The 17,460-nt window shown below is 43.4% G+C and overlaps 2 protein-coding genes across 5 annotated transcripts in view; both read left to right on the top strand.

Annotated features, from left to right (window-relative positions):
• kat6a (K(lysine) acetyltransferase 6A) overlaps window positions 1–15,183 on the top strand; it is a 40,802-nt gene extending 25,619 nt beyond the window's left edge. For 3 of the 4 annotated variants that reach the window (XM_019885177.1, XM_019885178.1, XM_019885180.1), the window contains 11 exons: window positions 1,586–1,902; window positions 2,062–2,174; window positions 4,009–4,124; window positions 4,434–4,575; window positions 6,427–6,588; window positions 7,338–7,431; window positions 7,591–7,822; window positions 8,246–8,441; window positions 8,527–9,267; window positions 9,410–9,671; window positions 9,772–15,183. In XM_019885177.1, coding sequence (XP_019740736.1) covers window positions 1,586–1,902; window positions 2,062–2,174; window positions 4,009–4,124; window positions 4,434–4,575; window positions 6,427–6,588; window positions 7,338–7,431; window positions 7,591–7,822; window positions 8,246–8,441; window positions 8,527–9,267; window positions 9,410–9,671; window positions 9,772–13,142 — 5,746 coding nt within the window. In that variant the 3' untranslated portion in view covers window positions 13,143–15,183. The remainder of the gene's footprint in view (window positions 1–1,585; window positions 1,903–2,061; window positions 2,175–4,008; window positions 4,125–4,433; window positions 4,576–6,426; window positions 6,589–7,337; window positions 7,432–7,590; window positions 7,823–8,245; window positions 8,442–8,526; window positions 9,268–9,409; window positions 9,672–9,771) is intronic. The other variant, XM_019885179.1, reaches the window with a different exon arrangement.
• Window positions 15,184–15,763: 580 nt separating this feature from the next.
• Window positions 15,764–17,460, top strand: part of ap3m2 (adaptor related protein complex 3 subunit mu 2) — a 13,112-nt gene continuing 11,415 nt past the window's right edge. Inside the window, exon 1 of the mRNA XM_019885317.1 lies at window positions 15,764–15,871. Within this exon, the coding sequence (XP_019740876.1) occupies window positions 15,794–15,871 (78 nt within the window). The 5' untranslated portion in view covers window positions 15,764–15,793. The remainder of the gene's footprint in view (window positions 15,872–17,460) is intronic.

The raw sequence follows: 17,460 nt of genomic DNA, 5'->3' as shown, positions 1-17,460 counted from the left end.
TAAGTAATATTCACTTCTTTGAGGCTGAGGCTTATACTCGGTGGTGTCTTAACTTTTCTACAAGTTCATCAATATTTGGGGTCAGGCTCTGAGCTGAGCAAATCCTCAACATTGAGTGAGGGTGTTCAGCAGTAAATCGACTTCTGTGTGATGTTTTGTTCAGCTTCATCAAAGAAAATAGTTGTTCACACACGTATGTGCTGCCAAACTTTCGACAACGTTTGAGCAGCCTGGATGCGCAGCGGGGCCACTGTGTCGGGGAGGAAAGGGGCAAACTGCGCAGCACGCACTGCCGTATCTTTGCCGAAACACTGCAATTGTGTTTCTGCTAATGCTCACGTTTAAAAAGAGTTGCTTTTTTTCGGGGTAAACTTCGTCACAAACTTTAAGTATACCGTTTTTAATGAAATCCCCCTTCCCCCTCCATGTCCATGTTCTTGTTTTTGTTCGCGTGTTTCGTTTCATGATGTCGTCTAAGATTACACTATTTCAATCGCGCCACACTTTCTCCGCACAGAAGACACCCAGGTTTTCCAGCTATGTCCATGAACATGTACTTCGACTCCCACCTTGTTTGAAACCCCCGGTTCTCGGTGTCCACCTTCCGTTTTGCCATTTTTGATGGGTATCTGAAAGCTAATGTCACTGTTATGGGAACGACTGCTAGACTAATAAATATTTAAATAAAGCGGCCGACTGCTTGGCGCGTCACCGTTGCATTGTGGGAAATGTAGTATTGGTGCGTGTAAAAGATCTGCGGGCTCTTGGCTTGCTGCGGTCCGCGGGCCGGTTCTAATAATAAATCAATATCATCCCAGGGGCCACTGAAAACATTCTCGCGGGCCGGATTTGGCCCGCGGGCCGGCACTTTGACATGTGTGGTTTAGATGTTCAAAGGAAGTAGAAGTGAAAAACGTATTCAGCCCTACCCCTTGTCCTTTGTGTATTTTAACTTGTTCAATATTAATATAATAGGTCATTCATGTAATATATCCCGTAACGAAGAGAAAAGGAAAAACGTAAATATATAGAGCTACTCAAGTATACAACTTCACTTAGACATATGCGTACTGTACATATGTCTATAAAATACGGTATGTACAGGCACTGCGTAAGCATACATTCTGGCATGTTTATATATCACTGTACAGTACTCTCATACTCATAATATGTTCCATTATACTCAATCTAACACTTTCCAAAAATTACAGCCATCTCAGCCAATGCGTGCAGGGTTAAAGTTGCAAGATGAAAAAAAAAAAAAACTGTTGCAGGAGAAGGCTCCAAAGCGTTCATAATGTTCAGTCTATCCTTTTTTTCCAAATGTTTGTATCATCGGAAAGCTTGCTGAAACACAGAACCTGCCTAACAAACTGAAGTACGAAAATAGTGATGATTCACACATTTTTGGTTCCATCTCACTCACCTTGTGCCCACAAATTGGTGCATACGCACAGCTACAGTATAGTAATTGTTGGTTCGTACACACAGTTAGTAAATGAAGGCCATTGATAGCGAACTTCACAGACAGGATCTTCTGACCACATGACGAAAATTGTAACTAGACCTATCAATGTCTACCCAGGCCAGGACGCCCCTTCAAGAAACTGGGTGGCCGTGCTCGGCGGAAGCGCTCGGCCTCGGCCAATTCCTCGTCCAGCTCCTCTTGCGAAGGTTACCCTGGTGATGACCGACTACTTTTCTCGATGCGGGACGATGACGACCTGACACAAAGCAGCCTTCGCTTCAACAACAAGACCAAGGGATTAATCGATGCACTCACAAAATTTTTTACACCGTCGCCTGAGGGTCGCAAGGCACGCCAGGAAGTGGTGGACTACTCGGAACAGTGTCGCATCAGAAAGAAAGCCAATCGCAAGGGAGATGGAGACGACAGGGCGGGTACGTTGAATATTTACATCTTCAGCAATCTGAAGTCTGTGTAATGTCATACATGATGTTTTCTTGAGTCTTAAAGGAAACCTCAAAGGTTTGTTTATGTGTCTCCTATGAAGTTTTTAATTTTCCATATGGTTTTACTTCTTTTTCCCCCACCGTCAGACAATCAAGAAGGCAGCGACTGGCGCGATGAGGACGACAGACTACCTGGCCACGAAAATCTAACAGAAAAAGACATTGAGTTGTTCAGACACATTCAGGAGCTTGCGTTACAGGTATCCAATTAAATGTAGAATGATTGCCATAGATGGGATAAGTGGAGACTCGATAAAGCATATGACGGGACCACCAATAGAGGAACAGACTCATGTACAAGTGTATTCTGAAGTTACACCTGCTGTCAAGAGATACCATAGGGTTGGGGCAGTTGGTGGGAAAAATAATCACAACTATTTTGATTGACATTGAAATCATGATTAATCATCACAATTTTTCTTAGATTTAAATTTTTTTTATTTGTTCAACTAACTTAAAATGATCAGACAGAAAATAAATGAGTGACAAGATAAATTAAGAATATATTAAAATAATCGCAATAAATACAACAAGGCACGGGCCCTCTCCCAGCCAACACACACACACACACACACACACACACACACACACACACACACACACACACACACACACACACACACGACGCTAAATAGGAAAAAGTCATCATGATTGTTATTAAGTTAGAAATGTCATGCAATGGCTTACATGATGCACTCAGCCACACACACTAGCTGTTGGTTAAAACTCATCGAATAGCACTACAATCATAATGAAACACATAATGCGAACAAGTAGCGGCAACTCCCGGAAAAAAAAGTGGCTACCAGCCATATATGAACCATTGTTTCAGGGATCGCAGGTCACTCGACTTCCTGCTCTACTCAGACGGGCGCTTGACCAAGCGCTTTGCATGTTTTTTTTTCGGCCCTAGTTTTTGTAATTCGTATTTGTTGTATTAAGTCAAGTATCAAGTACAACTTTATTGTCAAATAAAGTTTTCTTTTTTTTTTTAAATACTCAAAGACAAGTTCAGTGAATCACAATTTTATTTGGGGACAAGACTACCAATAAACATAAAAATAACCAAGAAGAAGGAATTCCATGAGAATTTTTCCCATAGGGCAGATCCTGGGCCTGGGAATTCCTTTACAAATATAACTTCTTGACAGATTAGGAAAAATATGCCTTTGAGTATTGTATTACCGATGAGTATGTGTTACCGCATCGTTTGTGTGTGAATATTCAGAATTTGAAGGCATATCACATCCGGAAGTCGATGCTAATTTTCTGTTTGTCCATCAATAGGATTTAGCATCGACCGCTAGTGTTTTAGCACGAATGATGTTGGTAAAATACAGTATTTCTTATATTTAAATATACAATGTGTGTAATAATTTTTGTTGCGTGTTTAGTGTTACATTTCACGCTAGCTGGGATTTCATTCAACAACTGTAAGCACACTCAGGGAGGGAAGAATAACATTCGTGACATGCTCAACACGGGTGCCTTCAGAATGCTTTCACAAGATTGGAGTTTGTAAACACGCCCTGTGTTGTTCGGCATATTAAAAACATTTTTTCTTCCAATTTTAATGATTTTATGATAATGAAAATCCCAAATTGACATCATGATTACGTTTCAATTCATTGCCCAGACCTAATTTGGGTTTGGGCTGGGTATGGACTGGTGGAGCAGATTTGTTTTTTTTTGGGGGGGGCGGTGGGTGAAAAAATACAAAAAGGCAGTGTCATCAGCAGCCAGGATACAGGGAATATGAAAAAATATATGCTGTAGATGTAGTAGTGTTGTTGGCATTGCCAAGTTAAGTACTTAATGAAGTTTGATGAGAGTCAGTCTTGTGTCCGGCATTGATGAAGGAATGTCTTCTCATTGGCTTCATATTCAAAGTTGCCAGGCTGTTCATTATTGCCCCCATTTAATCTTTTTTTCTATTTTGTGCACATACAGTATTGTGTTCATGCTATATGCAGTGCAGGATGTAACCTTTGCCGTTTGTTCTCTTCTTTCCTTACCCTTGGTCACCCTTTGTAGAAAGTCGGGGTTACAGGTCCACCAGATCCTCAGATGCGGTGTCCGTCAGTCATTGAATTTGGAAAGTTTGACATCCAGACGTGGTACTCTTCTCCCTACCCGCAGGAGTACAGCAGGTGCGCAAAATATACAAATGTATTTGCAATACCCAGATTTTTTTCCCTTCTTTTTACACAGTGTTGTTCATATTGGTATTCCTAGTTTTGTTTGAATACTGAACCATGAACTATGATTTCTTGGAATATGAGTATATTCTGCAAACTAACATGACTAAACACCGAAGCTCTGCCATTTTTTTTAATGCAGTATTTTTTTTCAGTAGATTGCAAAAAAAATATGCTCATGTGATACTTGTAAAATATTGTGAGAATTAAAAAAATACATTGACCCTTTTGATCATATTACACCTTAAATTTCTTTTTTAGACTACCCAAACTGTACTTGTGCGAATTCTGCTTGCGCTACATGAAGAGCCGTAGCATCCTCTACCAGCACATGAAGAAATGCAACTGGTTCCATCCTCCAGCTAATGAGATTTACAGGAAAGATGACGTCTCTGTATTTGAGGTACACACTAGTACTTGACAGTCAGCATTGCGAAGGATGACCCTGCTATAGACAGATACACCGCTGTCATTGCTACTAGGTCTATTTCTTTTCTCTCCCTTCACATAATTAATTGTCTGCCAATGTCGATTGTAAATGACCAGCAATTAACTCTTGACCGATTAATCAATCTTTAGAACATTCCAGCTATATCACTTGCACCATGACAAAGGCTTTCGTGCAACGGAAAATGTCATGGCTGTATTCATGGTTATGCAATTACAGTAATTTCCGGACTGCAAAACGCACCTGATTAAAAGCCACAGCAGCTATTAGAATGGCAAGGTCAATTGATTAAAAGCCACAGCAGCTATTAGAATGGCAAGGAACAAAAACATCCTTTGTTTTTGTTGTGTACTGAAGACATGTGGGTTTCAGATGGAATGATGAATATAAGACAAAAGTTCAGAAGAGCAGCTTTTCTTTCATGGTATCTACATTTTGATGTTGTAACGACTCAGGACAGAGCACCGTTTGTTTGAAGCCATCCTCTTTTCAAGTGAGCAAAAGTACTGGGACATAATTATTAAATTAACTTGAAGTGAATAACATTTAATATTTGGTGGCATAACCTTGGCTTGCAATAACTGCATCAAGCCTGCAACCCATTGACTTCACCAGACTGTTGCTTTTTTCTTTTGAAATGCTTTTCCAGGGTTTACTGCATCCTCTTACAGTTCTTGTTTATTCCTGGGGGTTTCTCCCTTCACTTTCATTTCCAGGAGATAAAACACATGCTCTAACGGATTAAGGTCCAGTGATAAACTTGGTTAGTCTAAGATCTGAACAGTGGATTGTGATACCTTCACTCCTACGCTGTTGAGTTTGGCAGTGATGTCACTGACTGTTACCTTTGGATCTTTCCTCACAGCTCTCACAAGGTTTCTGACATAAACTGCTGTTGATATCCTTGGCCAATCTGTTCAATGTCTGTTGCTCAGTACAGATGTGGTTTCTTTCTTTTTCAGGACAGTCCAAATTGTTATATTGGCTATGCCCAATGTTTGTGCAATATCCCTGACTGATTTTCCCTGTTCATCTCAACTTCAAAATGGTTTGCTTTTCTCACATAGGGAGCGCTTTGGTCGTCATGATTGCTTAACAGCAAATACCGTTTTCACAAGTGTAACCCCAAGGCAAAAACAAGCCCTATCGAATGTTTAAGCAATCAATCTAAAAAGCGGGACCTGCGCAACTAGAAACACTCATCAGGCACATATTCCAATACTTTTGCTCAAACAAAAGGTGCTCTGTCCTGAGTTGTTTAACACATCTAAATGTAAATACTATGAAATAAAAGATGGGATTCTGAACTTTTGACTGATGTTGATCTTTTGATTTGAAACTCAAATGAATTCAGTACACAATCAAAAGGAAGGAAGTGACCTTGCCCTTCAAGTGCTTTTGGAGGGGACTATGAATATATGCATGTAAGAGTATGTATCTGACAGAATTTATGATATACATATTACACCTATCAGCATTTAATTTTTTCACATTATGTTATGCTGTTTCCAACCCACATCCAAAAACCTTCTCTTTAGTTTGATTCACAGGATAAAAGGATAAAACTTAAGTCACCCTGATCTGACAGCTTTTTTGTCATTCCTCCATCCCTTTGTATCGCACAATCTCTTCTGAGACTCAGTTGAGGTCATTTCCTGATGCCAACGCCTCCCTTCACTTGTTCCATACTATTGAAAACAGCACGTGACTTCCCTAGAAAAGTGTTCAGTGGGTGAACAGGCATCACGAGGGAAATCTTCTGTTTTCTAACACTCACAACTGTTCTCTCGTTAATCTTTTTGAAAGGTCGATGGAAATGTGAGCACAATCTACTGCCAGAACCTGTGCCTGCTGGCCAAACTTTTCCTCGACCACAAGACCCTCTACTATGACGTGGAGCCCTTCCTTTTCTATGTCCTCACACAGAATGACAGTAAAGGTTGCCACCTTGTCGGCTATTTTTCTAAGGTAAAACTATCATTTCAAATAGGGGTGCACCGATTAAGATCGATATCGGTGCCAATTTCCCTCATGTTGGGGGACCGGTGATTGTCCGATCCCTGAAAATAAAACCGATCTTCTCCACCGATCTCATCTCCCTGCGCAGAGTCTGAAAATGTCAGACACGGTCTGACTCGGCTGTGAGATGACAAATAGGCTTTTCATTTTTATTTGAGAGAAGTAATTCATTCGCAGTTAAAAGAACCCGTTTGTTTCATTTCACAGGTAAAGATCAATGTCTTACAATAAGACAAAATTAAAACATTGAAGCTGTATGCCGTTGATTATGGGGGGGGGGGAATCGGATCTGCAAAAATCGGTATCGGCAGCTCAGGCATTGTAAAGATTGGTGATTGGCCAGAAAATTGGGATCAGTGCACCCCTACTTGCAATACAACTTTTTTACATTGTTGTCATACAACTACCATATCTTATAATATACCAGTGATGCAAGTGTCCACCGTGGAGACACAAAATTAATAATGTATGCATAATGTGTTCATTTCATGCCAAACTCCCCAGGTGCCTCCGACTTGTTCGTTGGAAGTGCATCAATTAAAATGCCAGTATCCAACCAAAACAGAGCATTTAGTGATTTAACACGTTAACATTTTACACATTAACATCAAACGTAGCGGTCCCCACTGAGGCCTACGAACAAGTGACCGTTTTTTATTATCGTTTTCTAATGGTGGAATATGTCTGTGTCTTTCCAGGAGAAACACTGCCAGCAGAAATACAACGTATCATGCATCATGATTCTTCCTCAGTACCAGCGAAAGGGCTATGGGCGCTTTCTTATTGATTTCAGTAATAATCTCTCCTTGTTGCACATACACACAAAGCAACTGTGATTGGCTATCTTGACACAAACATGTGACAGAGAAACTGCTAGTTCCTCTGTCTGAATTATGAAAGCAATACTTTTCTTCGAATTCACCATGTATTTTGCCATGTGCCTCCTTGCAGGCTACTTGCTATCTAAACGTGAGGGCCAGCCTGGATCACCAGAGAAGCCTCTCTCAGACCTCGGCCGGCTATCCTACATGGCCTATTGGCGCAGTGAGGTCCTAGAGTGCCTCCATAGGGTCCATGACCGGATGATCACAATAAGACAGCTCAGCAAATTGACTGGGATTTGCCCCCAGGATATCACCACAACCCTGCACAGCCTCAACATGCTTGAGCAACGAGGAGACAGGTTAGAGCACGGAATCTTCAAACATACATAGGCACAATGTATGTTTTAGCTTCATGTCAAATATTGTCAACGATATTGTCCTTAAAATTGTCAGGCAGTCTCAATTTCTTACTGTTCACCCATACATAAGTTAATTGTAATAAACCTTGATATGTTATCATAAGATCATACATTGCTCTTTGACATGGCCCTAACATGTCCCAGAAATGGTTTTTACTTACATGGGGATATTGCTCACAATGTAATTCACGAAGTTGCAGAAAGAGAATACAACACAATTTTCAGAATAATAAACAGCGGGAAAAAGGTTGTGGGTTGACTACAGAGATTATTTTGGAAGGTAATGAAGTAGAGGAGTATTGTACTGTCATTGACATGAGAATGAACAAGAATGCAGGATTGTAATGACGTTTTCCTTGTCAGGACTGTCCTGGTGCGACGAGAGAAGCTGATAGATAACCATATAGCTCGTCTCAAGACCCGACCACGACAGCTAGAAGTTGACCCAGAGTGTCTCCGCTGGACTCCTGTGATTGTAACCAACACCGTGGTTTCGGATGCTGAGGATGATGAAGATGAAGAGGATGATCAAGAACAAACTGTGGATGACCGCAAGGAGGTAAGCACATGACAAGTTATTACACAATTACCATGCACTCTCAGCGAACCAGCCTTGACATATGTTGCTTCTTGTTTTTAAATAGATCAAACCAAGTCACAAGCTACCTTCAATGTCTTGGCACATGCGTCAAGCAAAGAAAAGGGAGGTAGAAGAAGAAGATGATGATGAGGAGGAGGAGGAGGAGGATGATGAGGAGGAGGAGGAGGAAGAAGAAGAAGAGAGAAAAGGCTTCCTAGGGTTTCCTGTCAGCCAAAGTTCTCTAACATCCCCTCCACTTTGCTGTCCACCTGCCCCACAGCCACAACGTCCACCTCTGGCAGCAAATGGCGAACGCAGGCCCCGCGGTCGCCCACCCAAAAACTGGCCTTGGGGTAAAGGAGTTAAGGATAGCCAGCGAGTTGGGCAGCCACCTAAGGTGCGGCCAATGGAGGAAGAGGGTGAGGATGATGAAAGGACAGATGAAGGAAAAATTGGCTCCACAACCAGCCCGCTCTCCCTATTCTCACCAGAGAGAAAAGTAGAGTCAACAAGCTTTCACACAGTAGACATGGCTCGGCACCCCACCATAACTCCCACCCGAAGAGGGCGTCCTCCGAGGAAAAAGAGAGGCCCCAAACCCAGACAGATGGAGGAACCAAGTGAGGGGCTGGGACAGCTTCCTGGGGTTTCCAGGCTGAATGATTCTCCTCTCGTCAGGAAGAGTGGCTTCAGTGATAGTAGCGAAGAAGAAGAAGACGACGACGAGGAGGATGACGATGATGAAGAAAGCAGGGCAAGCTCTCCACCCATACTCACAAAGCCAGTGATGGGGCTCAAGTGCAAGGTACAAAGAAAGTGCTCATATTTATTCTCAGTGAGAAGTTACAATATACAATAATAGAAATTTAGTTAGGAATATAGTAATGAAGTAAAACTATAAATGAAGCATAAACTTATAAACTCAATTTCCTTTCTGCTTTGCCCAGAAGCCGTTGAGAAAGCGTCGTTTTCGCAAGCGTAGCCACCCACACAGCAGCGTGGTGACAGAGACTATTTCTGAGACCACAGAGGTTTTGGACGAACCCTTTGTCGACTCTGACACAGAGAGGCCCATGCCTAGGCTGGAGGAGGAGACAAACCTGGGTCACCCCTTGCGCCGCTACCCACCTGCTCACTCTGTACTTAGGTTGTCAGACCCTGCTCCCAAAAGGGGTCGACACTGCAACCTCTCCGATTCAGAGGAAGATGGTGGGTTCTGGGGACCTTGTTGATTCTCTGATAATTTTGTGTTTATACATGGATGTCTCTCATGCTGTATTTCACACCTGTTTATTTTTTGTCATTTTAGATCTAACTGCTATGCTGAACCCTAGGGCTGCATTGCCATCAAGTCCCTCGGCAAATCAAGCCGCCAATCCTGAGGTCCCAGTCAAGAAGAAGAAAGGCTGGCCTAAGGGAAAGAGCCGTAAACCACTGCACTGGAAAAAACGGGGACCTGGAAGACCACCTGGAAGTGGAGCCAACCAGCGAGCTGCTGCAGAAAGTCAAGCAAGTGGTGCTCCTATACCTCCCAAAATCAAGATGAAGCCTGGCCGGAAACCTCGGAGCTGGTATCTCCAGCGTGCCCAAGAGGAAGCAGAGAGGCAAGAGCAGGAGAGGCAAAGACTGCTGGAGCAGCAGTTGGACAAAGATCCTCAGCCGCTTTCAACAGATCGAAACAGCAAGCGTGTTTCAAGAGCCATCTTAGATAACAAAGAAAAATATTCTGACGAAGACGATTACCTCCCTATTCCCGTCGAGCAGAATTTACCAAAAAGGAGAGGAAGGCCACCCAGGAACCCTACCCTCCGTCAACCACCCCCACCTGCTCCAAGGCCACCTCTCAACTCTGAACCAGACGACGCAGAAGAGGATGATGATGATGATGATGATGATGAGGATGATGATGAGGAGGAGGAGGAGGAAGCAGAGAGAAATTGGGAGGAGAACAAATCTAGCCGTCCACTGTCCCGCCCCATTTTAGCTACTTCCTCCTCCTCATCCAACCTAGGGCCTAGGGCCCAACATTTCCGCCCTCAGGATGTTGATACTGGCGAAAGAGAAGAAATTGATGAGGAAGACGAAAGGGAAGAAGAGGAATTTGAGAGCCAGGGCCATGGTAATCTTGATTTGTCGAGGCGAGCAGCAGCTACCCCAGGTTCAGGAAGCCGGCGTAGTGAGGACCATGATGCAGATGATGAAGGTGATGGACACTTAGAGGAGAAAAGCAACAGCAGCAACAACAGTAAAAAACGTAAAAGTCAGGAGTCTGATGAGGAGGAGGATGAAGATGAGGAGGAAGAGCCTGCTTCCCATGCGAGCTCCCCTCCAGTGAAAGAAGAACCACAAGGCGGAGAGGCTTTTTTAGGCATGGAGAACAGCATGGCCCGGGACTATGTCAGCAAGCAGGAGGAGGAAGAGGAGGAGGAGGAGGACCCTGAAGAGCAGGTGCAGGAGTCAAAGTGTCGGTCCTCCTCCGCTGATCCACAGCAGGAGGACAGGCGGCGTAGAGAGCAGGAGGAGTCTGCTGCGGCTGCCGCGGCTGTGGAAACTGTTACGGCCATGTCTGTTCCGTCAGAGCCCATGGAGCTGCAGCCTTTGCAGACGGAGGACAAAAATGTAGCACTGTTGATTGAACCCCAACACACTCAATCCCACTCCCATCAGCACTCTGACTTCAAAGAGGAGCTGAGTCACCATCACTCACAACATCCACATCACCACTCCAATGAACTCGACTTGGAGACAGTCCAGGCAGTGCAGTCTCTGACACAAGGGGAAGTCCAAGATGAAGAGACTGAGCCTCACCATGGGGCTTACCAGGACTGTGAAGAGACACTTGCTGCCTGCCGGACACTACAGAGTTACAGCCACACGGGGGATGCCGAGGAGGAGACCCTGGCATTAGTGGAGGACTGTGGGGCCTCCCAACATAGCAGCCCCTTGCCTAATCCTGCATTGCCCCCACTGCCCAGTCAGTCAGTGCGTTCCGTGAACAGTCCCGGGTTGTCCTCGGCCATCATGGACACAACAGCAGCGGGCCAAAGGGGTGGGACTCCTGGCCCCACTGGAGCAGGTGGTGGAACTGGCGGTGGGTACACACAGATCACCCCAGAACATCCCAGTACTCTGTCTGCACCTTCCCAGCAAAACATGGAGACATCTCCTATGATGGATGTCCCATCTGTGTCAGACCACTCGCAGCAGGTGGTTGACAGTGGTTTCAGTGACTTGGGTAGTATCGAAAGCACTACAGAGAACTATGATAACCCCAGCAGCTATGATTCGACAATGGGTGGAGGTAGCAACGGAACGGGAAATGGGGGTAATGGAGGTGGAATGTCTGTGGCAGGTGCTTCTTCAGCTTCGTCATCTGCCACCTCTTCTTCTAGCTCGGCCACTCCATCCTCCTCGCAGTCCAATAGCTGCTCCTTCGTGCCAACCGCTAGTCTAGCATCTTCCACAGGGAATGGAGGAAATCAGCACGGATTAGGAAGCTGTGGCCTCATCCAGCAAACTGGACCGGGTCCCAACAGTGGACCCGGAGGTAGTAATGTTGGCAATTCTGTCCCCCAACCCCCACCTCCTCCTCATCCATCTAACACCCCTAGCTGTGGCATTAAGTCTCCCCAGAGCTGTGGTGTCATTGAGAGGCCTCCCAGCACGAATCAGCAACAGCCACAGTCATCCCAAAAGAAGGTTCCGCAGCAGCCGCCTCAGCAGCAGCAAACCCCCAACTCTCAGCCTCCACCCTCAGCCCCACCTCCTCAGCAGCAACAACAGCAGTCCCTGTCCCAATGTAGCATGGGAAATGGCTTTGGCTCCACTCCCATGATTATGGAGATTCCTGAGAGTGGGGTCGGGGGAAGTGGTCGTACCTTGTATGAACGTATGGGTCAGGACTTTGGCACAGGGGGGTACCCCCAACCGTCTGCAACCTTCAGCCTGGCCAAACTCCAGCAGCTTACAAACACCATCATGGATCCACATGCCATGCCGTACTCTCACTCAGCCTCTGTCACCTCTTATGCCACCAGTGTTTCACTATCTAATCCTGGGCTGGCACCCTCTGCCCATGCGCCCCTCTCCCAGGGGCAGCCCACAATGACCCCACCCCCTAACCTTAGCTCTGGCTCCATGAACTTGGGCTCCCTGCAGCTGCAATGCAACATGCCCACCACGAACATCAGTCTGGGCCCGCCACCCCACACACAGCGACTGCAGGGCCAAATGGCCACTGTCAAAGGCCATATATCCATTCGGTCCAAAGCCCCGCAGCAGTTGGCCCCAGCCCCGCACCAGCAGCAGCTCTATGGACGCAGTTCGGGGGCTGTGGCCATGCAAGGCACACCTCGCACCTTGGCTGTTCAACGAGGCATGATGCCAAACCTCATGCCAACGCCGGCACCATACAATTCCATGAACATGACACCACTTAATCCCATGTCAGCTGGATACCGAATGCCCCAACCAATGATGAACAGTGGTTACCATGGTAATCCTCCTTACATGAATCAGACAGCTCAGTATCCCATGCAAATGCAAATGGGAATGATGGGAGGGCAGGGTTACCCCCAGCAGCCTATGCAGCCAAATCACCATGGCAATATGATGTATACAGGCCCCTCCCATCATAGCTATGCCGGTGTTCCAAAACAGTCACCCTACATGAGCAGATGAAGACATAGGTCCAAGGCTGATTCTCGCCGTTCTTTAAATGTGCATCAGTCGTGTTCACACTCTACAGTGCTGCGGAAGGCACCAAGAGTGCAAGTGAATGGAAATCGGGGGCCTCCTGTTTTTCTCTGTAATCATTTTGCCCATTTCTCATAAGATAGGCAAGGTGTGTACGTGGACCGGGCCAGGCCCACGCAGACCAGGCAAACTGGCCCAAATGTCTACTCTTCCTCTTTGAAGAGGGGAAAAGAGGATGGCGCGAGGAAGTTACACAGAAAAGGACAATACGGGATTGATTCTGATCTTGCTTTGTGGGATTGCAAATGCAAAAGACAGTTATCTGACTATATTCAACCATGCACACAATCTTTTGACATAGGAAGCCTTACCTTAAAAAAAGAGACATAGTTGGTGGATTCTTGTTTTGTTAAACAATGTTGAACTTTATTTTTGTTGTTTTGTTTTGGAATATCTGTGTGCAGTCTGGCCTCTTATATGCTTCAGTCTTTATATTTGTGGCATTCTGAAATGGTGGCACACCCTCTTGGGTCCTCACAAAGACCCCAACATCTCCATGGCCAGCCTGGCCAGCGGGGGCCTCCTGTCTTCAAGGTGTTTCTTCATATTTCTTTCTTCCTGGATGGATGACATCATACCAAAAACACTGCATAGACACAGAGGAGACAACAATGTCTTTTTGTAATTCAATAGTAGCATTATGTTCCAGTTTTCTGCCACTTTGACAAGTTAAGATGTAAATATCGTGGCATCTCCCATTATCAAGCAACACAAGCATAGACACATACTGGCTCGCTCTTGCATAAGATGGCTAGCCCAGGAATGTACAACCTTCAGCTATTCTTGTCCACACTCCACTGACAGTCGGTGTGCAATGTCAATTTTTTTTTTTTTTTTTTTTTTTGTGGTTAAAGAATTCAGAACAAACAGCGAGATTTCCATTGAGCTGTTTTAAGGTAATTTGATTAACAATTAGCTGACTTTCCCTCAAGTGTTAAAGACCCAAAGAGGTTGAGGTATCTGCTTATGAAATGTGTATTCTGTTAAACTTGTATTTTTTTATATATGCATTTTATTTTCTCTCAAATTCTGTGTTTGCTAGAGATACTGCGGTAGACAGTTAGCCCTTATAAAGGGTGTACGTATACCTAAAGGCCTGGTGTAGTGCATGGCTTGGCCCACACATAGAGGCACACTCGTATGAAAGCAGGGTCAGATCTTTGTTGGTTATGGTGTTTAAATGGCGCGGGTGGAACGGTTCACCTTGTTGCTCCATGTACCAGTATTCAAAGTCAAAAGAGGCGTTTTCGTTTTCTTAAAGACCTGACATTGCATACTTTTTGTGTCTATTGTTCTGTTCTGAACTTTGTTTTCTTTCTGAATTTTATCAGACTGGGCAGCTTTCTATTATGACCTAAGCTGACTCTTTTTCTATAATATAAAAAGAAATTCTGACATTGTTATTTGGTACTGTCATTTTTTCTCTCTTCTGTTTCAGGACAAAAACACTGCATATTTTTAGCTCACCTCTTGGGTAATAATTAATATGAAATTCTAATAAAAAAAATCTACTCACTTTTAGTGACTATAAGATGCCTTTAACCTTTCCATTCCATCTCACCTCTAGAGTTTTTCTATCTTTGTGTAGTATATTGATGCTATTTTAAACAAAAGGACTACAAATATCTAAAGGTCACTTGGCATTTTTTTTTTTACTTGTGTGTGTATAGGATGACTTCCTTACATTAAAGAGGCATGTAAAAATAAGCTCCGTATATTTCTGTCTGTTTATATCGCTTCCCTTTTTGTATCCTTTGGAATTGTACATGTTTCGTTGTATGCTAAGAGAGTGCAAAATAAATAGAGTGTTTGGCTGAGTGCTGTGCTGTGCTCAGCGGTCTCAACTCTCTACTCTGTCCCTGTATGTATTTACATTTATCCACTCCCACCCCCTTTTCTTAGCAAGTACTTTCAAACAGCTCTGTACATTTTAACATAAAATGAAAATAAATTATGTTGAGCCATTCATGTTTCTGTTGAAATTTTTTAGGTGATTTTGTTTATTTTATATTTATTTATTTATTCTAATTACTCATAATTCCCGGGCTACTACTTTTAGATACAAAGGGATGTTTGTTTCACACCATGCTGTCCTAAATTGTTTTATACTTATACTAATCAACCGCAGCGGCGTCTTGATACCTATATAATATATAAAGTGTAACACCAAATTTCAATCGTTGCCTAAAAATACACAGCCACATACATGAAATGCATAAGGATAGAGACGTGTGAGGGATACAACTTGGGTGAAAGGAAAAGAAAACGTCATACAACATTTATTAAAGTTGTCTTTGCTGGTATTTCTTTTTACGACGTTCTTGGACATTTTTTCCTGGTGGTTGAATGAACGCAACAAAATGAAAACACAAGAAACAAAATGTCAGCCATGCTTTAATTTGGGCCAATCCTCAAGCCCATTTACTGAAGAGCAGTTGACGCTGATGCCCAATCACCACAGAGTGCCCGGAACGAAATTTCCGTACTCTTGGCCAATGACTGCGGAGAAAAGGCGGGATTCGGGTAATTTGCTCAGGTTGTGGTTGGCTGTTTTTCTCAGCTTCCTGTCACAGAGGATGATCCTTCTAACGGAAGCTTCATATTTCAATGAGAAAATAGTGAAATTCGAGCCCGAGACGGAACATTTACCTTTGGTAAGTGTTTTGTGAATCTACAGTATGTCATTGATCTCGTACTTGCGGGGAAATTATTTTTTAATGTATTTTTATTCTCGCTATGGGTGACGTTTTTCCTTGTCATGAGACACTGACTAAGGAGGAGAAGGCGGGTTGAGTGATGACTTACAACAAAAAGAGCTGTCGGCATTTAAAGTATCTTACCGTTTTCATATTTGAAATGGGCATGTTTGTCGTAATTTCGCTTAACAATGAATCCCGTTTAATTATGATTTTGAGTGGTTCGTTTTTTCTCACGAGTTGTCATTCTGCTCAAGATCCATAGCTCGACCGCATGATGTGCATTCAATTCGGTTTCTATCGTCATCTTCACCGTGCTGATGTGCTGCCAGAGTAAAGTACCAATAGTTTTTGCAGCCTAATATCCATTGATATGAGCACACCTCTTGAACAAGAGCATCTTCTTTTGTAGCTCATTTAATGTATGATGTGTAACTGGTATTGGGGGTGTTTAATTTAAACCAGAAATTAAAATGCTTATTTCTCATGCGTTAAAATATTGAGAATATGTTCTCTCCCCAAGATAAAGTGGGAAAGAAAAAAACTGATGCCGCTTAATACATCACAGGATATAATGTCACATTTAATCTCCAGATAAAATGCCAATATGACCTCCCACACCCGTGGTGACAAGTATAGGGCATGTGAGCTCAAAACCTTTACCTGACTTTCTGCATATATACACACAATTATGGATTTGTGGGACAATTTTCATCTCTACCAACACAAATAGCAAGCTTGATTCCGTTTTTAGTAGATGGTCAAAACTGCTTAGTACTTTCTGCCACTTCTAGATTGTGGTAACACCCTAAAAACGGGTGTATTAAACAGCAAATGCCCTGCATTCTTTCAGTGAAGACTTTGTGGGTCCACAAGAGCAGGAATACAATAAAATGCTATGCATCTTTACTTGTATGGCACTTTCACTACAGCTGCAGCTCTCACAATGCGCTTTACAGAAAATTGAACATAAAATAACAATAATACAATGGGACACATAGCATAAAAGATTGAGATTCGTGCAATCGTAAACTGCCTTTATCCGCAAAGAATGTCATGTGAGTTGGTGGTTGGTGGGTGGAGGTTTATTTGTGGAAACTAGGAATGATCAGTATGTTAGTGAGGGTTTTTTTTTTTTTTTTTGGTCTGTAGGGTCATTATTTTCATGATTTTCCCAAGTAGCTGGTGATGCAGAGTTGGCTGAATGTGGTGTTATGTGTTACATGAAGTGTTTAGGACAAAACAATCATGATTTTTTTTGTTCCGTCACTTCTTTCATATCCTTTTTATAAGTAATTATACCTTCATATCATAATATTTTATGTTTGTGATCCTAACCAGTATGTTGTGGGACATCAGAGTAAAGGATCTTTTGTCCCAGTGCCTTCGGAGGCATGGTCACCTATTCAGCACATTACTCATACATTCTTTTCTGATTTACTAACCCATCATGATAGAACAGTTTTCACAACTATTGTGTTGAAAGTATTAGCCCCCCTTAAACTTGTTGACCATGCCACACTTCAGGTTTCAAACTTTTTTTTTTT

The sequence above is a fragment of the Hippocampus comes genome, unplaced genomic scaffold (genome assembly GCF_001891065.2).
Source record: "Hippocampus comes isolate QL1 unplaced genomic scaffold, H_comes_QL1_v1.1 scaffold45, whole genome shotgun sequence".
Taxonomy (NCBI): domain Eukaryota; kingdom Metazoa; phylum Chordata; class Actinopteri; order Syngnathiformes; family Syngnathidae; genus Hippocampus; species Hippocampus comes.
This window is presented reverse-complemented; position numbering and strand designations above follow the sequence as displayed.